The 27,823-nt window shown below is 37.5% G+C and overlaps 2 protein-coding genes across 2 annotated transcripts; one reads left to right on the top strand and one right to left on the bottom strand.

Annotated features, from left to right (window-relative positions):
* The first annotated feature begins 270 nt into the window (after positions 1-270).
* On the top strand, positions 271-3,179 carry LOC116301290 (thioredoxin). Its single transcript, XM_031710326.2, has 5 exons — positions 271-396; positions 760-867; positions 2,069-2,128; positions 2,484-2,549; positions 2,814-3,179. The coding sequence occupies exons 1-5, from the start codon at positions 376-378 to the stop codon at positions 2,874-2,876; spliced, it is 318 nt and encodes a 105-aa protein (XP_031566186.1). The 5' UTR covers positions 271-375; the 3' UTR covers positions 2,877-3,179.
* A 3,645-nt stretch (positions 3,180-6,824) lies between these two features.
* LOC116301297 (uncharacterized) lies at positions 6,825-27,767 on the bottom strand. Its single transcript, XM_089030672.1, is given in 44 exon segments — positions 6,825-7,354; positions 7,440-7,515; positions 8,005-8,193; positions 8,585-8,755; positions 9,083-9,363; positions 9,723-9,834; positions 10,170-10,408; positions 10,948-11,252; positions 11,510-11,727; positions 11,955-12,113; positions 12,584-12,787; positions 13,081-13,398; positions 13,493-13,675; positions 13,811-13,877; positions 14,424-14,504; positions 14,956-15,031; positions 15,328-15,438; positions 15,535-15,634; positions 15,866-15,932; positions 16,350-16,481; positions 17,199-17,374; positions 17,781-17,912; positions 18,441-18,725; positions 19,066-19,213; positions 19,614-19,667; positions 19,835-19,915; positions 19,989-20,090; positions 20,210-20,278; positions 20,401-20,485; positions 21,069-21,112; positions 21,114-21,124; positions 21,613-21,694; positions 21,951-22,029; positions 22,774-22,949; positions 23,563-23,634; positions 23,852-23,944; positions 24,341-24,414; positions 24,673-24,736; positions 25,113-25,167; positions 25,236-25,321; positions 25,923-25,989; positions 26,580-26,656; positions 26,922-27,040; positions 27,564-27,767. Coding segments are annotated over 44 exon segments (5,523 nt in total). The 5' UTR covers positions 27,625-27,767; the 3' UTR covers positions 6,825-7,212.
* Between the last annotated feature and the right edge of the window lie 56 nt (positions 27,768-27,823).

Below are 27,823 nucleotides of genomic sequence, written 5' to 3'. Positions count from 1 at the left end.
CTCGCAAGTCGTAATAGACCTCTTCGGCTTGGGGTAATGTTTTCCCATTTCAGACCACGTGTCATAATTGAATAACATTCTTTGTTTGAGTTGTATCCATATTCATTTGTCTTCTCGTGTGCAACCGAGCCCCTTAAACAAAGAAACGATACTCTAGGGAATGACATGTGGTCTGAAATGGGAAAACATTACGTCAGAACCGAAGAGGTCTATTTCCGGCAGCTGTTCCTACGTGACTATTGTATTGCGTGACATAATGACATTACTTATTCCTTCTTATTCAATATTTGCATTTTGTCCTTCAATTTTCACGAAAACATCAGTCGCTTCTCCCAAAAAATATTCAATACACGTAGTAGCTTATCCTCGAAAAATATGAGAGAAATCAAGAATAGGGTGAGTTTATTTCTTATCAGTATATATGTCCTAGCTGTCTGTTTAGGAGGGGGAAAAAGATTTTTTTAAACAAATCGCTTTTCAGTAAAAACCTGTCAAGACCGAAGAGTGAACTTTCTTCGTCTTCTTCTTCTTACATCACCGTTTTATTTGTTTTTTGATGCATTGTTTTTAAAAACTAAGCAGTTTTTTACTACTTTTAAAAGATACCGGACTTGGACTCTTAGGATTCGAGAAAATAGATTTCATTCCCATTAGATTTGTGATTTTTGAATCATTCACTAAGGGGAAAAAACTCCCACTTTAATGGAATATTAATGTAAAGGCGAATGTCCTAACTTTTAATGTTTCATTCCATTTTAGAGTGACTTCGATGGATTTCTTAAACAACAGGAGCATGGTAGACTCATTGTCATTGAGTTCTTTGCCGACTGGTGTGGACCCTGTCGACAAATCGCTTCACAATTCAAAGTAAGTCACTGTTTTTGAATCTTATGCTTACAGTAAATCTACCTAGTCGCATCAAAAAGGCAACAGACGATAGATGATAATGGCAAAGATAATAGTAAACGACTATAGAAGTTTGAGATGAATTTAATCATTAATTTGCTATTGAGCAAGAGGAAAAAAGAGAAAGTTTAATGGATATGCGAAAAAAGAAACACAAAGACTATAAATAGTGAGGGTTGATTTAGTGGAAAATAGAATATTTCCTAAGGCTTAACGGAAATATTTTTATGTTTTATTACGGAAAGGTCGACAGATTAGGTTTCAAAAAAACATTAATGTTGTTAACTCGAAGAGGAAAACATAATTGCCTATGCATTTATAATTTTTTAACGAGATCGCATAATTTATTCTCGTACCGACAATATTTGCGCAAACATGGTTTTAAACGTCATTTTTTTCTTTTATTAAATTTTCATTAATTTTACTCTCTATGATTTTAATATCATCTCGAGTTTCTCTTATCTTTTATTTATGGCTCTGTTCTGTCATTGTAACAATCTAATATTTAATAATGCTTTTACTTATCCCCCCCCCCCAACCCCCACAAAAACATTTATATTTATTTATTTATTTATTTATTACACTAATTTACAAAATAAAGGCTATTTTAAAAAGGTAGGTAAGAAAGGTAGAATGAAACTATCTTTCATTCAGCTGTACGTACAAAACCAAAGAAATAAAATTTACTGTATTGGAGAAAATAATAATAATAAATGATTGAAAAAATGCAATAAAAAAGGGAGAGTTTCCTAACAATGGAGTCTACACGAGAAAAAGGAAATGACATTAAGGAAAAGCACAACGAAACAATAAACTTTAACATTAAGTGAAATTTTTAATTAAGAAAAGAGAATCCTCGATAGGAAACGTTCGCTTGATGAAGGAATGTTAATAAAGTGTTGACCAAGATAATCATCACCGCTATCTTTGGAACGCGAACCCTCATAAAAGAATATTGTAATCGTACTGTGGCAATATATATATATATATATACTAATTAGGTTTGTTTGACGGCAGCGAAAAACCAAATTTCAGCATACAGCTCGCAGCAAGAGTTCGCATGTTTATGTTAAAATTTCAGTAAAGTGTATTTGATTGCTGACTTATTTATTTTACTTATTTTGCTTACTGCTAACTTACTTTTTTGTATGTGACAACATAGAAAATAGTTGAAGAATTTTGTGATGTTACGTTTGCTAAGGTGGATGTCGATGAAAATGAGGTGAGTATCAAGTATAAACCGTAAACAGCTATTAAAAAACTATTAATGATGGTTTGTTCCATGTTGTATGTTGCATGTTGCTTGTTGCATGTTGCATGTTGCATGTTAAGTTGCATGTTGCGTGTTGCGTGTTGCGTGTTGCGTGTTGCGTGTTGCGTGTTGCATGTTGCATGTTGCATGTTGCATACCAAGCTTGAAATGTAAGATATTCATATGTAAATAATTCCAGCACCGAAGAAGAAATGCCGGAAAACATGCATACAAAGTTTGGGAAAATTCGATAATTTTTATGACTTTTCGCTGATATTGCATCAGTATTTTGGGAATCCATACAAATATTTGCGTTAATTTTCAGGACATTGCTGAAGACGAAAAGATTCTAGCGATGCCGACTTTTGTGCTCTACAAGAATGGGAAAATGGTAAGCAAAAAAAAGAAAAAAAAGAAAAAAAAAGAAAAGAAAAGTTTTCTAAAAAGGAATACAACAACAACAACAACAACAACAACAAAAACACACAACAACAATAATGGGCATTACCATTATTGTTTTACCCTTTTACCCATTTAACACCACCTGTTATTCCCTAGAGTTGTATCAAGACGAATGAGGTCTATATCGGGTGCCTATATCTTCCTTTTAAACTAGCATTCAGCATCTGATTAAGTAACGTTTTTTTTTTCTCAGGTTGAAACTGTTGTTGGTGCCAACGACAATAAACTGCGAGAAGCGATCATCCAGCAAAAGTAACGAACAACAATATAACTAGATATGAACATAGAGTAAATATTATTCAACGATAGTAAAAGGACATACAACGTTAACGACATTTTCTTCAGCCAACTCGATATGAATTTCAACCTACTTGTAATTTAATCTTTTTTTTTTTAAATATTGTAAATATTGTGCAACGATAGTGGAACGACATACAACGTTAACGACAGTTTCTTTTGTCTACTCGTCATAACTTTAAACCTACTTGTTTAATTTTTTTTTTTTTTGATATTGTAAAAACTTCTCATCGTGATTAAAGTAAACCATGGTTCCCTTGTATTCTTATCTTGATTATTGGGTAATGAAAATAAAGCCATATAACCATGGTTAAATGGCACCATTGTCTCGGTCATTGCGGAACGAAACATTAAGTCTCAACTCACAAGTGTGTTTCTCACACCATTTTTTAAATTATATATGCATTATTCATGAAATATCGAAAATGGGTCGTTTTTGGTCAAAAAGCATATACTATAGCCATGGTTTTCATCGAATTTGGGTGATTTTCACAACTTTTTTAAAATTATGCATTATTCATGAAATATTGAAAATGGGTCGTTTTTGGTCAAAAAGCATGGACTATAGCCCATGGTTCTGATCGATATTGTGTGATTTTCACACCTTTTTTAAAATTATGGATTATTCATGAAATATTAAAAATGTGTCGTTTTTGGCCAAAAAGCATGGACTATAGCCCATGGTTTTGATCGATTTTGGTTGATTTTCACACCTTTTTTAAAATTATGCATTATTCATGAAATATTAAAAATAGGTCGTTTTTTGTCAAAAAGCATGGACTATACCCCATGGTTTTGATCGATTTTGGGTGATTTTCACACCTTTTTTAAAATTATGCATTATTCATGAAATATTGAAAATGGGTCGTTTTTGGTCAAAAAGCATGGATTATAGCCCATGGTTTTGGTCGATTTTGGACCATTTTTACACCTTTTGAAAAAATATCAATTATTTATGGCAATTGAAAAATAGGTGTTTTTGTTCAAAAAGCATGGACTATAGCCCATGGTTTTGATGGATTTTGGGTGATTTTCACACCTTTTTTAAAATTATGCATTATTCATGAAATATTAAAAATGGGTCGTTTTTGGCCATAAAGCATGGACTATAGCCCATGGTTTTGATGGATTTTGGTTGATTTTCACACCTTTTTTAAAATTATGCATTATTCATGAAATATTAAAAATAGGTCGTTTTTTGTCAAAAAGCATGGACTATACCCCATGGTTTTGATCGATATTGGGTGATTTTCACACCTTTTTTAAAATTATGCATTATTCATGAAATATTGAAAATGGGTCGTTTTTGGTCAAAAAGCATGGATTATACCCATGGTTTTGGTCGATTTTGGACCATTTTCACACCTTTTGAAAAAATATCAATTATTTATGACACTTGAAAAATGGGTGTTTTTGGCCAAAAAGCATGGAAAAATGGGTGTTTTTGGCCAAAAAGCATGGACTATAGCCCATGGTTTTGATGGATTTTGGACCATTTTTACACCTTTTGAAAAAATATCAATTATTTATGACACTTGAAAAATGGGTGTTTTTGGCCAAAAAGCATGGACTATAGCCCATGGTTTTGATCGATATTGGGTGATTTTCACACTTTTTGAAAAAATATCTATTATTTATGACACTTGAAAAATGGGTGTTTTTGGCCAAAAAGCATGGACTATAGCCCATGGTTTTGATCGATATTGGGTGATTTTCACACTTTTTGAAAAAATATCTATTATTTATGACACTTGAAAAATGGGTGTTTTTGGCCAAAAAGCATGGACTATAGCCCATGGTTTTGATGGATTTTGGACCATTTTTACACCTTTTGAAAAAATATCAATTATTTATGACACTTGAAAAATGGGTGTTTTTGGCCAAAAAACATGGACTATAGCCCATGGTTTTGATCGATTTTGGGTCATTTTCACACCTTTTGAAAAAATATCAATTATTTATGACAATTGAAAAATAGGTGTTTTTGGCCAAAAAGCATGGACTATAGCCCATGGTTTTGATCGATATTGGGTGATTTTCACACCTTTTAGAAAATTATGCATTATTCATGAAATATTGAAAATGGGTTGTTTTTGTTCAAAAAGCGTGGACTATAGCCCATGGTTTTGATGGATTTAGGACCATTTTTACACCACTAGAAAAAATATCCGTTATTTATGACACTTGAAAAATAGGTGTTTTTGTTCAAAAAGCATGGACTATAGCCCATGGTTTTGATCGATATTGGGTGATTTTCACACCTTTATTAAAATTTTGCATTATTCATGAAATATTGAAAATGGGTCGTTTTTGGTCAAAGAGCATGGACTATAGCCCATGGTTTTGGTCGATTTTGGGTCATTTTCACACCTTTTGAAAAAATATCAATTATTTATGGCAATTGAAAAATAGGTGTTTTTGTTCAAAAAGCATGGACTATAGCCCATGGTTTTGATCGATATTGGGTGATTTTCACACTTTTTGAAAAAATATCTATTATTTATGACACTTGAAAAATGGGTGTTTTTGGCCAAAAAGCATGGACTATAGCCCATGGTTTTGATCGATATTGGGTGATTTTCACACTTTTTGAAAAAATATCTATTATTTATGACACTTGAAAAATGGGTGTTTTTGGCCAAAAAGCATGGACTATAGCCCATGGTTTTGATGGATTTTGGACCATTTTTACACCTTTTGAAAAAATATCAATTATTTATGACACTTGAAAAATGGGTGTTTTTGGCCAAAAAACATGGACTATAGCCCATGGTTTTGATCGATTTTGGGTCATTTTCACACCTTTTGAAAAAATATCAATTATTTATGACAATTGAAAAATAGGTGTTTTTGGCCAAAAAGCGTGGACTATAGCCCATGGTTTTGATCGATATTGGGTGATTTTCACACCTTTTAGAAAATTATGCATTATTCACAAAATATTGAAAATGGGTTGTTTTTGTTCAAAAAGCGTGGACTATAGCCCATGGTTTTGATGGATTTAGGACCATTTTTACACCACTAGAAAAAATATCCGTTATTTATGACACTTGAAAAATAGGTGTTTTTGTTCAAAAAGCATGGACTATAGCCCATGGTTTTGATCGATATTGGGTGATTTTCACACCTTTATTAAAATTTTGCATTATTCATGAAATATTGAAAATGGGTCATTTTTGGTCAAAGAGCATGGACTATAGCCCATGGTTTTGGTCGATTTTGGGTCATTTTCACACCTTTTGAAAAAATATCAATTATTTATGGCAATTGAAAAATAGGTGTTTTTGTTCAAAAAGCATGGACTATAGCCCATGGTTTTGATCGATATTGGGTCATTTTCACACCTTTTTTAAAATTATGCATTATTCATGAAATATTGAAAATGGGTCGTTTTTGGTCAAAAAGCATGGACTATATCCCATGGTTTTGATCGATATTGGGTGATTTTCACACCTTTTTTAAAATTATGCATTGTTCATGAAATATTAAAAATGTGTCGTTTTTGGTCAAAAAGCATGGACTATAGCCCATGGTTTTGATCGATATTGGGTGATTTTTACATCTTTTTTAAAATTATGCATTATTCATGAAATATTGAAAATGGGTCGTTTTTGGCCAAAAAGCATGGACTATAGCCCATGGTTTTGGTCGATTTTGGGTCATTTTCACACCTTTTGAAAAAATATCAATTATTTATGGCAATTGAAAAATAGGTGTTTTTGTTCAAAAAGCATGGACTATAGCCCATGGTTTTGATCGATATTGGGTCATTTTCACACCTTTTTTAAAATTATGCATTATTCATGAAATATTGAAAATGGGTCGTTTTTGGTCAAAAAGCATGGACTATATCCCATGGTTTTGATCGATATTGGGTGATTTTCACACCTTTTTTAAAATTATGCATTGTTCATGAAATATTAAAAATGTGTCGTTTTTGGTCAAAAAGCATGGACTATAGCCCATGGTTTTGATCGATATTGGGTGATTTTTACATCTTTTTTAAAATTATGCATTATTCATGAAATATTGAAAATGGGTCGTTTTTGGTCAAAAGCGTGGACTATAGCCCATGGTTTTGCTCTTTTTGGGGTGTTTTTCACACCTTTGTAACCATAGTTTCCTTTTATTTTGATCTTGGTTATATGGGAAAGATATAATACGTCATATAGTTATGGTTTACTCGTATTCTTATCTTGGTTATTGGGTATCGAAAAATGAAGACAAATAACGGTGGTTGAATCAACTCACACGTCGATTGGATTAATACATGTAGATTAATACATTGTAATATCTTATAGCTTAAACAAGTCATGAATGAGTCTATTTTCATCACACGTCTCCCATAGCACCATAGGTACTCCAGCTAACGCACTTCCCCCCTGAGGATGAACACAGAATCCACTGACAACATGCTTTAGAGATTTCTCTCTTGTCCTATAAAATCAAAATTTCAGGATATAAATATTCGAAAACCAAAAACGAATGATCAAACGAATGATTCGCGTGCTTCAAGGCATACCTTATAAAGTTGGCGTTATTTTCATAACAAATTGACGACAGCACAAGTTTGGCGCTATACCAGTTATTTGAGTCACCTATAAAACAAAATACAACAATCATCCCTGTAAAACAAACCTCTATCATAAAATGGTTCATTTTGGGTTAGAAAGCATGGACTATAGCCCATAGTTTTGATCGATTTTGGTTGATTTTCACAGCTTCATAATTATATATGATTTACTTAAATGTTCAAAACATGTCGTTTTTGTGTTATATGATGGGCTATATGCATGCATTGTAGGCACAATTTGAACAATTACTGTATGATATTTGATAACCCTTTATTAACCAGACACAAGGTCCCAAATTGGTCCTTTTAATCAATCATTTTGAGGTTGAGATAAAAACGGTGTCGAGGTGGCATTGCAGTGCATTTTGGGACGTTTTAGAACACGAAGTTGAAACATTTTGTCTTGAAACAGTCCCACAGAGCACTGCGATGTTAACTTTACGCAGATTCTTCTTCGATCTTGGAATGCTTAATTTTATCTAATGTGTTAATATGCGAGTAATTTACGAGGTACCTTTTGGACAAACAAATTTCCCACTGCACTTGTGACGGAGTATTTCATTGCTATCATAAACAAAAGCTTGGTTCTGCATCGAGCAATCACTTGGGTTCTGGCTATAGACAAGGGAGGTACCATCGCGAAAACTACATCCGGGCACTTCAGGCTGGACACAAAGGCCATTGGATGATTTGATTGGGCTCTCTTTGTGCACAAAATATATACAAAACTGTGTTAGTGTTCAATGTATCATAAGTTATGAATATGTTTACATAAAACTAGTCACTATAGGACAATTATATGGCATAGTCGAAAAATGAAAACCAAAAAGAAAAGAAGTAGAGAAGAAATTTATAAGCAAAGAGCGGGGGGGAAACAGGAAAAAGGAAGGAAGAAGGAAGGAAGGAAGGAAGGAAGGAAGGAAGGAAGGAAGGAAGGAAAAAAGAAAGAGAGAAAGAAAGAGAGAAAGAGAGAAAGAAAGAGAGAAAGAGAGAAAGAGAGAGAGAAAGAGAGAAAGAGAGAGAAAAAGAGAGAAAGAGAGAAAGAAAGAAAGAAAGAAAGAAAAACAACAACAACAACAAAAACATGATTTTGCCAGGGCACACGTTGCAGTCCTTCGTTTCTTCTGCTATCATCTTTACGTCACACGGATTACCACCACATCGAGGCTTGGGATTGTCACAAAGCCTTCTCCTTCTTTGTTTGCCGGGCTTACACAGCTGATCACACTGGCTCCAACTAGTCCAACCAGATACTCCACCGTGCACTACATGAGAGAATGTTTGTTAGTCAAATATAGTAATCAATGTATTGCTCGCCGCACGTACTATGCATGGGTTGTGTGTATCTTTTTAATATACTCTGACATACTCTGAATTGACGTACCGTGACCTTGACGGCGCCATGTCCGAGCATTTTCATTGGCCGAAATTTTATTTCAATTCTGTTTCAAGGTGTTGCGCGCTGTACCGTTTTTAAACTAGTTATTGAAATAGTTATTCGGAACCTGCTCTGACTGTTATGCAATCACGTGGTCATTGCAACACCATAAATACCTGGCTTTCCCTTAAATACCTGGTTTCACCATAAATACCTGGTTTCCTGGACGAATCACAGTCATCTTCATTCAACCAATACCATACAATACCAGGTGAATACATATCAGGGTAAATCCAGGCAGAAGGTTTGAGGTCACTGCTATCTGTTATGACACTTCCTGGTCCATACCAGCTGGAGTATTCATTTGTCGTCAGCAGAGACTTGGATTCACCGAGGTATGGGATTCGGTTCTGGATGGAATCTTTGTTGGTTTTCCATTGGCCAAATCTTTTTGTTAGCCTGACTTTCGTTTGGGTGTTGTCTGTTTTGATGAAGCTAAAATGATAAAATAGAAAGAATTAAAAGGGCAGGCAGGTGGGCAGGCAGGTAGGCAGGCAGGTAGGCAGGCAGGCAAGCAGGCAGGCAAGCAGGCAGGCAAGCAGGCAGGCAAGCAGGCAGGCAGGCAGGCAGGCAGGCAGGCAGGCAGGCAGGCAGGCAGGCAGGGGTGGATTTAGGGGTAGGGCCATGTATTTTCTTTAAACTTGGCAAAATTGTATTTGCAAACGGTCTTGACAGGTTTCTCTCAGGACAAAGCTTTCCGGCACACCCTTTGTTTCATTCCTAGATATAGATCCGCCACTGTTTTTTCTTTCTTCAATTTGATTCATATGGGGAAAAGTTTAACCAGTACTTGCCTGTATTCTATTGGGGCTTCCCAGACACCTCCCCACGTTCCCCTCTGGTTTGCTTCCAGTTTGTACTTGAAAGTCTTCGAGGCGCTGATATCCTTTATGCTGTCAGCAAAACCTTAGTAAATAATCAGAAACAAGAGTAACGGTTGAGATAGGTAGGTTTCTCCCATCGCAGTACAGAAAATCACAACTGCAATATGTCCGATTGCCGGATTTCATTTGACGTCATTTCCTGTCTCGTGCGGTTTTTAAATCAGCTAAATCACAAGTTTACAATAGAATTCTTTCTGGTTGACAACACATGGCAAGTGCTCAGTGTTTGACCACCATTTTGAGCAGAGATTCAAATACCTTTACAATCAGAAAATGATGAACAATTAAGATACTAATGTATTAGTAACAACTTATTACTTATAATTATATATTATTATAACTAATAATATGTATTACCTAATATCGAGTAGTCATTGGTCAGTGAGGGTGTGTTGACGTTTCTCTCTTTGACTTCACTGGCGCGCCAGTTCCCATGGGCACTGGTAACTAGTAAAGTGTAGGCACCAGGCTCCGATGTCATGTCACAATAAACAGGCAAATAAACCTGGTTTTCCCTCAGTTTTATCATGTAGAAACCATCGGTTAATGTCTTGCCTTTTCTTTCTCCTCTTACTTTGATTTCGTTACAAGATCGACTGCAAAGAAAGGAGAAATTATATGATTTCAAACTAAGCGTTAATGTCAAGTTAAATGCCGTATGCAAATCTTTAAAAGTCGTTTGCATACAATGCATCCAGATGCAGTGCTCATTTCGTCTAACGAATGTCAATTGGTGCTTATTTTTCAGCGCAAATGAAAATACCCCAATTGAGATTTGCGCTATATAAATTCAATAAATCATTATTATTATTATTAATTATCATTTTTTATGCTGAAAATTAATACTGAGGTGTGAAAGAACTGTTTCGACCTCAAAACGACAAGTTATAGAAAAATATCTATTGCAACCTTTTTCAAGCTATTTTGGTATATGATCAGTCTTATTTGTACCCAATGAGTGCGCGCTTTACAGAAAGCCACAAACGCGCCGGGGAAACTTAAAGGAAACCCCCAAGGAATTCGGCGCGCGCACATTGTTTGATCACGTGTGGGTAGGGGAGCATGCTAGAGTCATAATGTTAAAGTTAAATTACTTTCGCTTATCAAATTGACCGTTTAAGAATCATTATCTCACCTTGTGCCCTCTCTTACCCAGACTCTTATAAACCTTGGCCTAGGTTTGCCATTGTTAATATACTCTCCCTGTGTTGATGTTGATAAGATTGTCCCGGCAGAATCAGTCACTGAAGTGGTGTACGAGTTTGATTGCTTAATGTAAGGAACTCTTTTGTTCAGACTCTCTTTACTTTCATCCCAATCGCCAAATTTCTGGAGAAGTTGAATATTGGTTTGTTTGCTGGATGATGAAGTTAAGGAATAGCCTCCTTTTGCTTCCCATATTCCGCCCCACATATCATCGCCATCAGCTTCGATTCGATACTGAAAAAAAAGTATCACAATATAAATCATTAACTGCACTCGACTTTTGCTCGTGTTTTTGCGCACTTTAGCCGCGCCCTGACTTTTGTCAGCCTACAGGTCGTTTTTTCTTCAGGGTAGCGACAAAATGTGAGCATTTGAGGGTTGGGAATAAGGGTACAAAACCAAGCAGTAGAATTTTGCGCTTGAAATGATCCAAAAGGACGTCTTTGCAGGTGTCGGAAAGTGGTGGAAGTACAATGACTTGACTTTCCTACCTGAAATTCATCGTTATTGATAATTGCTTTATTGCTTCCCAGTATCGAAAAGTCGCTGTTAAGAGACGGTGTGTCTGTGTTTCTCTCAAGGATGTTAGTGCGTGACCATCCACGCCGAGAGGTACTGGTAAGGAGTAGTGTCCATGCTCCGCCGTTGCGTGACATGTCACAGTAGGTTTGAACATGTTTGTTGCCATTTCTAAGTGTGTAGATACCATCTAATAATATATTAAGATGTATTAGAAACTAGGGATGGATGGATGGATGGATGGATAGATGGATAGATGGACGGATGGATGGATGGATGGATGGATGGATGGATGGATGGATGGATGGATGGATGGATGGATGCATGCATGGATGGATGGATGCATGCATGGATGGATGCATGGATGCATGGATGCATGGATGGGTGGATATAAATGGCACATATAGTAAATCAAACCGTTGGCCGCAGTCTTGGAGAAACTTCTAGTCAAGACGTCCATACAGGATCTTGGTTCTTCATACTCTCCTTCTCGTACCCAGTACCATATATAAGCCGGCTGTGTTTCTTTTTCCTTCCCGTATATCCATGGAGCTGGGTGGTACTCCTTTAAATTTGCTGATAATAAAGTATTGGATTTAAACATAAATGTTAAAGGGTTGCAAGAACCAGGAAAGTTTTCCATATATTAAAGCATGCTGTAATAACTTACAAGGCTCAAAAATCATGTAGCTTAAATTGGTGCGCAATGTTTCGCTCTTTGTTGGAATATGCAGAGACCTTGGTCTTATTTTTCATGCATACTTTCATAAACATGAAACAAACCGAAAGAGACGCATGCGCAATAGTGATTAGTATTTCTGTTGCAATGTAACCGTTTTGTGCGAGACGAAAGCTCATGTTGTTGACCATTTAAGATAATTCTGATGGATAGAATGTATAAACGATTAAGTGGACAAAAGTTTAACTGCTCTTCCAAAATGTGATTATGGAACATCTTTTTGATAATATATTAATTTGGGCATGCCATAAAATCGTTTGCGCAAGGAAATGATGACGATAATAAATGGTCTCAATCTAACCCCTACCAGTTATGGACCCATATATAGAGTTCTTGGGATTAGCAGCCAGGGTAAGTCTTTCGTTGTACAAGTAAGGCATTCGCTTCTCGATCCCAGCATACTTGTACTCCCAGTCGTCAAACTTCTTTAACAAATCGACGTTCGTTTGGCTGTTGTCTGTTGCCAGGAAGGTGTAGCTACGAGGAGCTTTCCAGATTCCTCCCCAGTGACCTGAAGGAAAAAGAACCTAGATATAGATCTTTTTGGAACATTTTTTCAACTTTTGTTCATCATGACTTATATGGTGTTGTTTGTACCCAAGCTAGACCGCAATGCATCCCGTTCATGCAACTCAGAAAAGGCCTATGGTTAGATCACATTTTATTACACTGTGTAAAACCAATTTTAATAGACGTGACGTGCCGTGCCGTGACTTAATTTCTTTGTTTGACCATATTTCTCCATCGTTCGGATTCATTTAAAAAAGTGAAATATAAAAGTATTTAGTTACAGCTGATAATTACCGAACTTATTCGCCTCCAGTCGATACTCAAAATAATCGCCCTTTACATTGAGACTATCCTTGATATCATCAGCCTTAAACAGGATTGAGAAATCTTTCTTCAAGTCAGGCTTCATCTCGTTCTTCTGTTTGACACTGTTTCTTGTCCACGTGTTTGTATAGCTCGTGACCAGAAGAGTCCATCCTCCACCATCACGTGACATGTCGCAATACGTCATGACGGCGCCTTTACCATCGGGGTTGATTTTGTAGATGTTGTCTTTAAATACGCGATTTGTTGCTTTGCCGATCTGTTGAAGATGTCGGCAGGAATGGGCCTCTGAAGGGAAATATGTAACATGTAATATATGTAATATATAACACCAACAGCAACAGCAACAGCAGTATCGGAGCATAAACGCCTTTTCGTGTACCTGGACATTCCTCTGTGTTACAATCTTCTCCCTCCGCTCTTTCTCCTTGACAGAATTTCCCGCCATTTTTAGTGTTTGGGCTGTCACAGAATCTAAAACGCCTGCGCGTTCCACCATTACAAACCCTTGAGCACTCGGTCCAGTCCGACCATGAACCCCAGTTACCATCAACAGGAGAAAGCTCTGGTAGAAAACAAAATGTTGTTACCTTTTTGGAATAAAATTCATCTGGCATTGATCGATTAGATATCGATCAACTATTAATATTGATCAAATAAATTTATCAGAAAAATATATTAATTAATGATATGGGTTTACCTGTTTGGCATGAAGTGGCGGGGTCGTAACCGTCAAAACAAACGCACTTCCTTTTATTTGAGCAAATCTGATATATTTTAGAGGAGAAAGCATACAAATTATTTAACCACAAGATATATAATAATTATACCACTTTGTGCGCGCGCGTGCTCTGTGCAGTTATAAAGCACAAGGGGTTTGACAGAACACGACAAAAGTTTTAGGAGAATTAAGAGTTGCGTTGCGAACGAAGCGTTGCGTTTTTTATTTCTTTTATGATACACTCAACAAAATTACTCAAATAAACAAAACATCGCACAATCTTCTCGTAAAATTTGGAATTTATAGATACGCCAATTTTGAAAATTTTTAAAAACATCACTCGTAGCTATAAATTGCGAATCGTACTCGAGATCGTGGGATTTCCCATGCTTATAAAATACGAATTACAATAGCCGTTATTTTGACAGGAATGACGCAACTAAAATTGCGCGTTGTGCTTTACACTATCATAAAACACGCGCTCCTAACCAATCAGAACGCAAAATGTGTATAGTAGTTATTATATAATGAGTGGTATATTCTATGATACGCCACGAGAAGGCATTGTATATCTATAAGATTACATACTTACCCCATTTCCCGCACACTCTTTACCGTTCACGTTTGGACAAGACTTCAGTGGCACTGATTGACACCTGTAACCAATGCACATCTGAAAAAAGAAAATAAATAAAATCTTTAGTAACAGAACAGGATGAGACCTAGGATAACATTAACATTCTTTATAAACCTTAAAACTTTGTGCAACTTGACAGATTTTATCAAACTAATACACCCCTTGCATGTGAGGTCAAAGCAGCTCAATTTGGAGGACAAAACAAAGGGATTTCAATCTCCCGAGAATTGGAAGAAGGGAGTTTTCCTTGACCTGCATTCCGACGCGCTGCCCATATGTGTCATGCAGCAGCCATGTTGTAGGACAGCACAATAGACACATTTTGGAGAGGGGGATAACATCTCAGGTCATGAAAATACATTGCATTTTTCCTGTCCTTCAACATGGCTGCCTTTAAAATCTATATTGTACCCCTGACCAATTTATAGCTATTTATGGAACATTTTTCATTCTAATGTTGTTCCAGGTGCAACGACAGTGCTTTCACCTTATTTGTGCCACATTTTGTTCCTTCTTGAACCATCCCAAGACCGACGTAATCTGACTTCTTCAACGACGCAACACTGACGATAAAGCAAAACTGATTTGATCACCTAAAGTTTATCAGTATCCTGGAGCCAACTATCTGGGCAGATCAAAGTCAGGGCTTGGCTAATTGATCGACAGATGGAATTGGAATTCACTGCATGTTATTAGGGGGAAGGAGAACGGGAAAACCCGGAGGAAAACCTTCGAATCAAGGGAGAGACCTAACACACTTTACTCAAATATGATGCCAAGTTCAGGAATACAGCTTACTAATATCTTATGGTAACTTATATTTTGATAGTTTAAAAAGATGATAGAGTAAAATGCCGACCTGCACTGCTGTCCACCTGGAAGAGTCAATCTTTGGTAATTAGTTCCATAGTCTACTATTGGTTTGTTGTACAACGTATCAAGACACTGAAGCTGACCGCAATGAACGTCTCTGAAATAAGACAAACGAGCAGTTTGCACAACGAAAATATATACCACATAAATTGATGGTTCAACTTAAGTTCTCGCTCAAAGAAGTTTAACGCACCGTCCTGCACATGGTTTACTGGTGGTCGGATCACAGGTCCCAAAGCGTCTTCCTTCTTTGTTGTACTTGTTGTAGCAGGCTTTGTCCGCGGATGTCACACCTTAAAAAACATCAGCTGAATCAGCTACATTCATGAATCAAAATTTAAACGAATGATGATGATGATGATGATAATGATGATAGTTAAAGAAAAAGAAGAAGAAGAAGTAGAAGAAGAAGAAGAAGAAGAAGAAGAAGAAGAAGAAGAAGAAGAAGAAGAAGAAGAAGAAGAAGAAGAAGAACTCAATAACTCAATTAAATGCCGGTTTGGTAATTTCGTTCCTCTACTTACCAGGCCCCCACAGGTCTACGCATTGTGTACTCCTCGTCTCAGCACATTTTCCCATGTAGCAATATGACTATACAATAGGCAAAAATAAACTTAAACTTAAAATCATTAAGGTAATGTCGAATTTAAACAGAGAACAGTATCTTTTCACGTGAAGTTTCAGCGGCCATGTTGGTGTACCAAAACAAAACATTTTCTCTCCTCGGGGAATTATACTTTTGTATTTTTTTGCAAAAACTGTGCAGGAAGTTTCTATTGCTTGGTACACCAATATGGCTGCCTTGTCAAGAGTGAACACGCTCAATAAAACTTTTCATATCTTTGAACGTATGCAAGCATTGTTGTTCAGTTTGTTATTTCTGCTGTTTTTTACAGCGGTTTTTGTTTGCTGCTGGTGGTAATAATGATGGTGTCTTGTATCCTAAGTTAAGATTTCAAAACTCAAAATGCAATAGTTTTGAAGCATCACAATCTTAAGTCAAATTACATTGAATCCAGTGCTGTCTCTTGTCTCAGTGTACGACGTCCACCGCTGACCATCCTGACTGTAGTACACATAATATCCTCGGACAAAATTCCACCCTAAACCGCTGACCATGATTGATGTGACCGTTGTCGTCTACAGAACACAAATAAGAACAAAATAATGTATTGGTATTGTCGATGCACTAATTATTGTATTGATGGTGAATGTTTATTAAAACATAAAAACAGATTCATTGTGTTTACTAGTTTTGCATATACTTTTTAATCGATTTAAAACGGTCTAAGTAATGTTTAATAAACTAGCAGGAGTGTTTTATCGGGTATAAAACACGTGGCGCAGCTGAGGGGTTTTAGACCCGATAAAACACGATCTGCGATGTATGTTCTCATGTTGTACAGAATTCTTTACGAAATGAACCAAGTTTGATAGAGAAAATCCAAGTTAAAGTTTATGCAAATGAAGACTGAATCTATATCAGATATAAAACCTCCTTCATGGTCATGATTTCTATTGTGTTTCCTTCATGAATTATTAATGAGTTTTTTAATGGAATTTAAATTTTTTTTTATACACTTTGTTAGAAAAACTCTCGGTTTAATAGACCTAATTCGTTCAGTGGCGCATTGTTTTCCCATAACAGACCACGTTTCATTCCCTAGAGAATAAGATTCTTTGTATGAGTTGTATCCATATATGCGCAACTGTTAAACAAAGAAATCATACTCTAGAAAATGACACGTGGTCTGGGAGAAAATGCACCAAGAAGAATTAGTATTATTGGTATTTATAAAAAAAACATATAAAACCAAATCAGGTACTCTTTTTTTTCAATGACATCATCAAACTCACCTCAGTCAAGTCAATCTGTAGATATTGATCTTTGTTTGCCTTACCACACCACGCTTTCTTGCTGCCGGGGATAAGACGAGCGTTCTTAGGAAGGCTAGCATCATTAGTGTATGAAGATGCTGTTATCTGTATGTCTTTGATCCTCCCATTAGCCATGCCAAGAGGAAGAAGGCAGTCTGTTTAGATTACGAGATTAAAATGGTGGAAAACTAAGCCATGTAATGGTTGTACATTGTCCTTGTTCTACGACGTTAGCACTTAATATAGCCAGTACAAGTGGCTAGCAGACCTTGCGACCCTCATAAATTTAGAAGTTGGTTTTTGTGGAGGAACGAAAACCCCGTTGAAGCACAGGAGAGAACCAACAAACTCTACCCACATATGACATCGAGTCCACAAATCGATCCCGGCTGGCATTGATGAGAAGCAAGCACTCTCACTGCGCCACCCGTACTACCCTCGAGGAAAAATGGCAGCCAAACTATTTTATCTGATAAGAAGATAAGCAGCTCAAGAACCAAGACATCAAAGGATTTGTCCTTCAACGTGGCGGCTCCCAAATATAGACAGAGACAATTTTACCTTGCCTTAGGAAGTCTACTCGCAGTCTCTCCTCGTCACAGCCTTGGTAGATACACAACTTCGTACCCTCGTATCGTGCGCCTTGGTATGGATGGACGCAGAAACCACTGCTGACGTGTTTCAATGAACCCCCTAAATAGATAGTATAAAAAACTTGAATGAAACCAGTTTTAAACATTTTTCTTCGTCTAATATGTTTAGTGTCATTCTGGTGGGTACAAATATTGAGAGTTTTGTTAAGAAGTATCTCGTCAGAGCCTTATTTCGCTGCGTCCTATTGAAGCCCTGTACATGTGAAAACAGTGGAAAATGAAGCTTTGATAACATATTAATTAACCATAAAGGAATTTCTTCTTCTTTACAAAAACATTAAGTTAATAGGTACCCAAGGCGAAGAAAACCTGTCAGCTGCAAAACTTGTCATCATGTGTAGATAGAAATTTTATCACATGAGTTTACCTGATAGACAATCTCCTCTCTAATTTACCATACATTTTTTCGACTATAGTACAGTCAACAAACCTTTCCCATGCAGAGATATTCACTTTAGTGACCACGAAACAATGGCCCCAAGTCGAGGTTGGAATGATAAAATGCAGTAAATGTATGAACACATTACGTCCAACCTCGACATGGAGCTATTGTTTTAGCATCATTTACCTTTTGTTCTCTCAAACTTTGCCTGTTCTCTGGAACACTTTTTGCTCAAGATCAAAACAGTATTTTCTTCATTCCTGGAATTCTGTGGACAAACCAGCATGTTACTGCACGCATGCTTTAAGAGGCCTCCCGCTGAGAGGATGAATTGCATTGATTCTTGAATGCAGTCGGCTGTGTTTGTGAAGACCAGTGCTGTGCCATCCCTTGGTCTGCAGCCGCCATTTTGAGGTTTTATACAAAACTCGCCTGATGCTAGTGGAGTTTTGATATCTTGGTTTGCTGCGACTAATATAGATAGAGAATAATGCATGAGCACGCGGAGATATGGAATTTATCTGGCTTTGAGTGGTTGGGTGGTTGGGTGGTTGGGTGGTTGGGTGGTTGGGTGGTTGGGTGGTTGGGTGGTTGGGTGGTTGGGTGGTTGGGTGGTTGGGTGGTTGGGTGGTTGGGTGGTTGGGTGGTTGGGTGGTTGGGTGGTTGGGTGGTTGGGTGGTTGGGTGGTTGGGTGGTGGGGTGGTGGGGTGGTTGGGTGGTTGGGTGGTGGGTGGGTAACATTTTTGGAACAACGATTATTTTTTAAAAGGTCATCCTCACTATAGGCCTTCATCTTATTCAAACATCTTACCATTGTTCCCAGAACAGCCATACAGTTCAGTTGTGAGACACATTTGATCATTCCAGTATCTTGGGTTGATTCGTATTTGACTAGCAGTGATTGGAGGATGAAAGATATACTTATAAGTCCCTCCATATTGTTCCACTCCTTGGATAATCTACGAGACAAGTGAAATGAACAAAGTAAAATATAGTTGATATGAGCAAGTCCTCGTCCTGTCAGAATGCGATCATCGTCATCGTCATCGTCATCGTCATCGTCATCGTCATCGTCATCGTCATCGTCATCGTCATCGTCATCGTCATCGTCATCGTCATCGTCATCGTCATCGTCATCGTCATCGTCATCGTCATCGTCATCGTCATCGTCATCGTCATCGTCATCGTCATCGTCATCGTCATCGTCATCGTCATCGTCATCGTCATCGTCATCGTCATCGTCATCGTCATCGTCATCGTCATCGTCATCGTCATCGTCATCAGTCAGGCCTCTAAAATGTCCTCCTGTTACGTCGACATGTCTTAGATTTAATTCAATTTTAAGGTAAAGCCTTGTACCTGTTTTTCACTGTTGCACGGCTCTCCATTGCGACGAAATTCATTTTTGGGGCACTAGTGATATGAAAATAGGTATTCGTTAATACAATACAACCTACTAACTGCAAATTCATCAACTCGTTAAAAATACTGCCCCGGACGACCTCCAACTTAGCGTCATTTCAAGAGGTGCTTTTATATTCAAAGCAGAGCAAAGATGACTAAAGAGTATATTACAGTACCTCGCCAGAGACTCCCGTACAGTACTCAGGGACATCACAATGACTTTGAGAGGCACGACACAGCTCGAATTGAGGTTTGAACTGCATAAAGAACGAAAGCAACATTAGGATTTTAATATTTTATTAAAAGATCTATTTCCAGTGACGTCCATACCAAGCAGTCTTTACAACAACCATGGTTGAAATCACTACACTGGCTTCCTTGTCTCAGCTTGCATCCAGTTGGTTCACAACAAGGGTCGCTTTCCTTGCATTTCTGTTTAAATGGAATGAAGACGGTGTTAAGTACGAAAACTGGCTGATTATGTATATATATATTGATCATCGTTTATAGAAATATTAATTAATATTTAGCTAATATTTATAAATTATTACCTGTTCATTCCCACAGTCGCATTCCTCGCCGTCTTCCAAAATTCCATTCCCACACTTCGGCTTTAGTTCCTGCAAGAACGTTTTCCCCTTAGTTTTGTTTTGATTGTCTGCGCACCTTATGTTGAGCATTACTTTGTGATATACAAAATACAAAGCCCAGCTACTTACGTCGATCAAGACATCCTACGTACCTTGGAGGGAAGGTCATACAAGCAGAAATCATCCAGCTTTTGCAAAGCCTCAAGACTGCAGTCAGAGAATCCTGCAATGCGCGTCCTAACAACAAAGGCAAGCAATAACAAATGTGACTTTACTTCTTGATCCATTGAAAATGCGCCTTCTCTAGATATCATCACCACTGTGGTTGTATGTTCAATCTCTCATCCGTGATCCACCCGTGAAGGTTCTCACCCGTTTATCTTTCCGCAAAATCAAATTTTAAATTCTGGTACCTTATCAAATATTGAAGAAATAGAAAACGCGCGCGCGTGCTGTGTACAGTCATAAAGCACCCGGGGGTTGGCAGAACACGAGATAAGTATTAGGAGGAGCACGACGCGCTAGCGGAGTGCTTCTGGACACTTCTCGAGTGTTCTTCCAATCCCCAAGTGCTATATGACTGCACACAGCACAGCAAGCAAGTTTTTTATTTCTTTTATGAAATACAAATTACAATAATGGATAGGAATGACGCAACGGAAAGTGCGCGCGTGTGCAATGTGCTCTCATAAGAGCACGCGCTCCAAGCTAATCAGAACGCGACATTCATAACAGTTATTTATAAGCAAGGTTATATATCCACTTAAGAATAGTTCTAAACTAAATCATAAAATGATTTTATTAGAAATTTTATACTTACTTGTGTCCTCCCATTATGCATCCTCGAGGCGTTAAACAAGTGCAAGTGACCAATCTCTGCGATACAAGTTATAAAACATTCTCGTACCCAAAACCTTCTCAGCTTTCTAACGAAAAATTGAAGGCTCTGGTTTAATTTCATTGGTTTAATTTCTTTGCATAATCATCTGTATCCGGTTCGCTGATCTTACAGTCAACGGTTAAAATTTGAATACTTTACCGTACCCATCTAGGGTCTCGCTAAATTGCTTATTTATCTGGATGTTAAGCACAGACAAAAACAACTGTTCCATAAACAATGCATAAATAAGCTTGATTGTTTTTCTTTTGAAGGAAAAAAACGGTTTGAATTTATACCGGAAGTGAGAATATGTGGAGCATGCGCATATCTGACGACTTAGAATCTGGTTCTTCCGGTTTATGTGTTACCAGAGAGCCCTCGATGTTTTGGTGAGAAGGGTCTGAGTACGAGAATATTTATAAAACTGATTTGATATTTAAAAATTAGGTTTTGAGTAGAAATGAAATGTGTTTTTGCAAGTTACCTTCATCGTGGTCCATTCCAAAATTATGTCCCATTTCGTGCGCAGACGTAATCCATGGCCCGACGATAGATTCATGATTCCACTGTTATTAATATCAATAATATATTAATAAAGTATTAATAAAGTATTGCGCAATCAATGAATGGAGGATAGACTTGTAATTTCACAATGACTATCAATAATATATTAATTAACTTTTAATAAAGTATTGCGCAATGCTAAGAGCAGTAATATACTATTGATTCTATTATTACTACATACTCATAAAGCTAAAAGGACATTTTATGAAATTCAGTTGGTTATCGTTTATGAATGATAATCTGATAGGAGTAACTTACTGAAATTATTGAAGATGAAGTGGATTTACACATGACGAAGAGGCTAGCCAGGCCAGCAAATTTTTTCCATCCATCATTACTATACAACAAACATACATTTATAACTTACATATATACACCAAATCGAAATATGACGACCAATTTGAATAACTATTGTTCCGCCCTGACCAGCGACTGACTAGCCTCTCATACATGGGAAAATACTTTTATGTTTCCGCTTGAACACGAGGCTAGTTAGTCGCTAGTCAGTGGAGAATAATAAAGTTATTCAAAATGCTCGCCATTTTTCAATTCGGTGTAAATCGGATATATATTGTAGTGTAAAAGGTTTTACACAATCTTGGTTTGATCGTATAGACCACCTTAACTACTCTTGGCAAAAAGTAATTATACAGATATAGATACTAGCCGATCTCCGGAACAAAGTTTTTATATTGATAGTTAAGCAGTTGGTTTGCAATTATTGGCAATGAATGAAACCAGGCAAGGCCGCCATTTTGGTTGACATCAAAGTCGCCTATTAGTAACATCTTTCTTTATGTTTAAAAAAAGCAGCTTTGAAAAACAGCAATTTTGTAAAATAGTTCTATGTAAGGGAATAGAGTTTTAGGATTTCCTAAAGTTCTAGATGCCAAAACGTAGGGTTCTAAATCGGAATTTTTTTGCAACGTTTCCTTCTCTGTTCACGGTCAGCTTCATATAACAATGGATAAAGTCGAACAAAAACCTAGCACAATAGGCTTCCAAACCATTCCACTCTATTAACTATGTCGTAATGAAATGTGGTAGCTGTGTTCTGTGGTAGCTGTGTTCTGTGACTCACCATATCAACTGTGCATTGTCATGTCCAACAAATGTTTTCCTTAACACATATTTTTTATACGTCACAAAATCATCCAGCTGTGGTCCTGCCATGACGCTTTTTCGTGGAACTTTGTCCTTGTCTGACCAAATCTCCACCCCAACTAGAATTATCCTAATGTTGATGCGACTATATATCTGCATGAATAGTTGGACATTAAAAATATTAATAGGATCCGAATAAGTACCATGGAAGGAAAACAAGGAAGGAAGGGAGGGAAGCAAGGAAGCAAGGAAGCAAGGAAGCAAGGAAGCAAGGAAGCAAGGAAGCAAGGAAGCAAGGAAGCAAGGAAGCAAGGAAGCAAGGAAGCAAGGAAGCAAGGAAGCAAGGAAGCAAGGAAGCAAGGAAGCAAGGAAGCAAGGAAGCAAGGAAGCAAGGAAGCAAGGAAGCAAGGAAGCAAGGAAGCAAGGAAGCAAGGAAGCAAGGAAGCAAGGAAGCAAGGAAGCAAGGAAGCAAGGAAGCAAGGAAGCAAGGAAGCAAGGAAGCAAGGAAGCAAGGAAGCAAGGAAGCAAGGAAGCAAGGAAGCAAGGAAGCAAGGAAGCAAGGAAGCAAGGAAGCAAGGAAGCAAGGAAGCAAGGAAGCAAGGAAGCAAGGAAGCAAGGAAGCAAGGCAGCAAGGAATAGAAATATATCGTCATTCAAGTACATTCTTATTTTGACTTTAACTTATAGTATATCAGAATAGAAATATATCGTCATTCAAGTACATTCTTATTTTGACTTTAACTTATAGTATATCAGATCGACTTACCGCGTCAACTGCGTTGGAAAGAGTAATGAGTCTTTCTGTTAGGCCCTCGATGTTGCTGCCAAAATTTTTGTACTTTCAATAAAAAAAATACTAATATTACTGTGACGGTAATTTAAAGGAAATGGAAATACGCAGTTTCTCTTGAGGAGCATAGTATGCATAATTACAATGGCAACTGCAAAGCAATTGATTGACAAACTTACTAAACTGTTATCAATTAGACAAAAATATCAATCGCGACAATTAACGTTGAAGAGGAGATGAAAAGAGAGAACGTTGTTGTACTTACTAAAGCATTATCTGCGACCAGAACAAGTTCCACGTATCTGGTCTCGGTTGTCGTGAGGTACTTGCGGTAAAACTCATCAATCTCGCGGCGTTCCTAATTAAAAGTATTTATACTTTACTCAGTTAAAGGTATAGCCACCTCATCAGAAAATCAGGAGTGGTGGGGAATAATCCTAAATAATAACGTCCTCATTTGGCAATTCATGGGGCGCAAGCATGCAAAATCCCTTGAGAGAAAAGAAAAAAGAAAAAGAAACAGCCGCCATGTAGATTGATCTAACAACATGAGGAATACTTGGTTATATCCAACAAACATGGCGGTTATGACGTAACATGCACCCCAAGAATTCTTGACTCGGAATACAAAACACATCCTTCTTGGAAAAGTTATCTTAGAAGCTCGACAATGCTAGACCGACCGAACGTCGAACAATCACTACTTCTTCTCAATAGAACTAGAAATCAATTTCATTTGATTTCAAAATCTTACCCTAACACGTGACTTTCCATCACGTGACCAGCTTGAGTTGTGGGCTTCTTTGCCATATCCATGATAAGAGTGTCCTTAAAGAATGAAGTTGGGAATATCAGATTTTCAATTTTCCTTGTCGCTGGAATATTGTATTATTCCTGCCTACAACACTATGGACCTTGCTCACGCGGCAGCCATGTTGACAGGAACAATAGATTTCTCTCCGCGTAGCCTCGCATTCAAGTGCTTCAGAATGAGGTTAAGAGGAATACGAGAATAAACGCGGCGCCGTATGATAAAGGTCACGGTTCCCTTTGATTAATTGAACCTCACATTATTATTATCCTCACCGCAAGCTCTTTCTTGGTGCCCAGACTTCTGCTTGACTTCATAAACTTTATGAGCGCCATCAGGCTGGAAATCAATAAACAGTACTTCACCGGATATTCTTCGATAACGTTAAGTGTTCAATATTCTATCTTGATCAGGAGACTGACTCAGCAGGGACCACGGAGAGGGAAGGTCCGGGGAATTTGGCCTCCCCTCTTTTTGCCAATATTCCATAATTTTTGAGTTCCAGTCCCAAACTATTGTATTTTTCAAGCTAAGCCCTCCCTCCCTCTCCCCTTGTTTTAGGGTGCTTTGCGGTCCTTGGTGAAATATGAATGAGCATTGCATTTATGAAGCAATATTGATCCGAAAACTCGGGTTTGCTATATTTGAATAGCTGTCTGATAAATCTTGCTCCATCATTATTTCTCCGGTTAAGGAATAAATTAGTTTTTCTTACGCGTTCATCGTGTGGTTCAATATAGATTCGTGCTTCCCCATCGTCAATGAATCCCCTGCGATTGAGAACACATGATAAATAATATGGACGGTATAACCAAAAATGAAATTTCAGTTGTCTTACTTCAAGCCATGACAGGTGTTGAGCGTTACCATCGACTCATCCTTCCCATCAACCTTCCCTTGATAATAGCAGTTCTCAGGAGCAATCTGCCAATCAAAAAATATTGATACCACGTCATTATGGATCTCAAAGCTCGCAGTAGTGTACAAAGAACGAGGGATTCTGAGGCCCCGTCCACACTATGCCGGATAAATTTGAACCCGAATTTTTATTTATTCGGTTAGGCTTACCGTCCACACCAGTCCGGGCGAATTCTTCACCGAAAACGAACTTTTTCAAATATGGTCTCCAGAGTGGAACAATTTGAAAACGCCGGCTAGCCGTATTAATGTGGACGGAAAGTGTTTTTTCGGTTTCGGTGTGAAAATTCGGATTCAAATTTATCCGGCATAGTGTGGACGGGACCTTAGAAAACGATTTTGAATAATGATCAGTTGATTCTTTGTTATGCTGTTTTAGTTTTTTAATTGTTTTTCATTGTTCAAATTCCGACGAGTTATTTATTTTATTGGGTATCAAAAGAAATGGGTCACGCATGATAATGAGAATTATATATTCTTAGAGTGCTTGTGACTTCATAGTCGCGATGTTGAATGACCTTCATGTACTAATCCATAATGTTATATAGGTTTGATGGACGAAAGTAGGCATGTGGCGTCTGGAGATGTCTAGGTAGCTTTATTTTACCTTTTTTATTACTTCAGTGCCATCTTTCTTGAATGAACGCAGGAGGAGCTCATGAGAAATCAGAAGCCTGAAAGATGAACGATTAATTCATGAACTTTGCTCCAAGATCACTGAAGATGCCAGGCAATGATCGGCTGCTTAGATACTAGTCCTCATTTGCATTTGACGAGCAAGTCTGCGCCTCGTAAAATTACTAACAACTTTGAAATATAGTGATATTGGCCGTTCCGAGGTTGAGGAAAAGACTGGGCCGAGTTGGCATTGCATTGCATTGTGGTACTCTTTTAGGCGACATATTTCCAAGATGGCGGTATTAGACGTTCCGAGGTTGAGGAAAAGACTGGGCCGAGTTGGCATTGCATTGCATTGTGGTACTCTTTTAGGCGACATATTTCCAAGATGGCGGTATTAGCCGTTCCGAGGTTGAGGAAAAGACTGGGCCGAGTTGGCATTGCATTGCATTGTGGTACTCTTCTAGGCGACATATTTCCAAGATGGCGGCTATTTTGTCTCCTAATTTAAAAAAGCCCCAAAATGTACTGGAAATTCAACTCGACCTCGGAATAGCTAATTTATGGCAAATGTCTCTGCAACTTGGTACCTATACGAAACTGAAATCATATAACAATTTGTTTTATATATGATGTTCATTCTTACTGATTTTGGACCAAGCTGATGATGTGTTTCTTTCCAAAAGCTTCAACAATAAACTGTGCCTTCTTTTCATGAATGCCCTGAAAAAAATCCAAGGTTTATTACTCATTGTTTGTAACAATATAATATTTATCAACAATTTGTAATAACCCGGGTAACACACAACAGGCAGAACGAAGCCTGGGAGTGGATGAACAAACAATGAATGGTAAGATAAAACAAAGAACGCAGCTCACATGTAGAACAATACACATTGTTCACCATAATCCATGCTTTCTTTGTTTTTGTTATTTTGCCCAATCCAAAGCTTCGTTCTACCAGTGGACACCGACCCAATAATCTTACATCAGCCTTGGTTGACAAATCCCCTGCGATATTACTTCGTTTAGCACCAGGAGTTAGTTTATGGGGAAGTATGACGTCATACTTGTTCCAGTCTACCACGTCCTCATCGATGTTTACCGCTGGTTTGAAATTAAGCAGATTCATCATTATTATTTTTCGGGATAGTGACTTATATACAAGCTGAAACCATTTGAATTTTGGTTGCCCACAGTTTGCAAAATAATAGAAAAAGAAACAAAATGAAAACAAGTAACTTTGGTTTTCTTCGTTGATTTTCTCATAGAGCCCTTGTATGTGACGTCAAAGCAGCTCAATTTGGAGGACAAAACAAAAGAATTTCAATCTCCTGAGAAATGTAAACCTACTGTTATGTCCTTCAAATTGAGATGCATTCCGACGTACCGCAAGGGGAATTTTAAATGAAGATCACCTGAGGAGCTGAGTAGGTGGTTGGGGGTAATGAGCGTTCGTTTAATTGGGGAAAAAGCCTTGTGGGGAACATTAAAGCAGCGAGTATAGACTTTGGGGTATATAGAAGCTAGATACAAGCAGACAGCTAACAATGATCAGATACCCTCTATTTTAATTTATATAGATCTTTTTAGTGTCTACAAGAAAAGCTTGTCTAAAGAGTTCTCTCACCTTCAGGACATCTGCTGAAGAAAATAGTAATTTCCACCAAAATCCACAAGATGTTTTGCATATTGCACTAAAACAAGTTTGCTGTTAGCGTATTTCACTTTGACGATACTAACAATGGATAATTTTCTTTATACACTTGTGTTTTAGGTTTGTGTATTTGGCCAGGTAAGTAGACTAACAAAACCTGCAGTTGCAATGACGTGTTCTTTTTAACTAACTGTTATATACCTGGAAAGTTTGTTTAACATTTTCACCCTTTC

Source organism: Actinia tenebrosa, unplaced genomic scaffold (genome assembly GCF_029948245.1).
Source record: "Actinia tenebrosa isolate PJP-AT-01 unplaced genomic scaffold, QUT_ActTen_1.0 PGA_scaffold15__27_contigs__length_11533743, whole genome shotgun sequence".
NCBI classification, from domain to species: Eukaryota; Metazoa; Cnidaria; class Anthozoa; order Actiniaria; family Actiniidae; genus Actinia; species Actinia tenebrosa.
This window is presented reverse-complemented; position numbering and strand designations above follow the sequence as displayed.

Bases quoted from the DNA above. Each gene is read 5' to 3' on its own strand.
- LOC116301290 (XM_031710326.2), top strand. From the start codon at position 376: ATGAGAGAAATCAAGAATAGG. The intron at 868-2,068 runs GTAAGTCACTGT...GTGACAACATAG, and splicing joins AAATCGCTTCACAATTCAAA to AAAATAGTTGAAGAATTTTG. The intron at 2,129-2,483 runs GTGAGTATCAAG...GTTAATTTTCAG, and splicing joins TGGATGTCGATGAAAATGAG to GACATTGCTGAAGACGAAAA.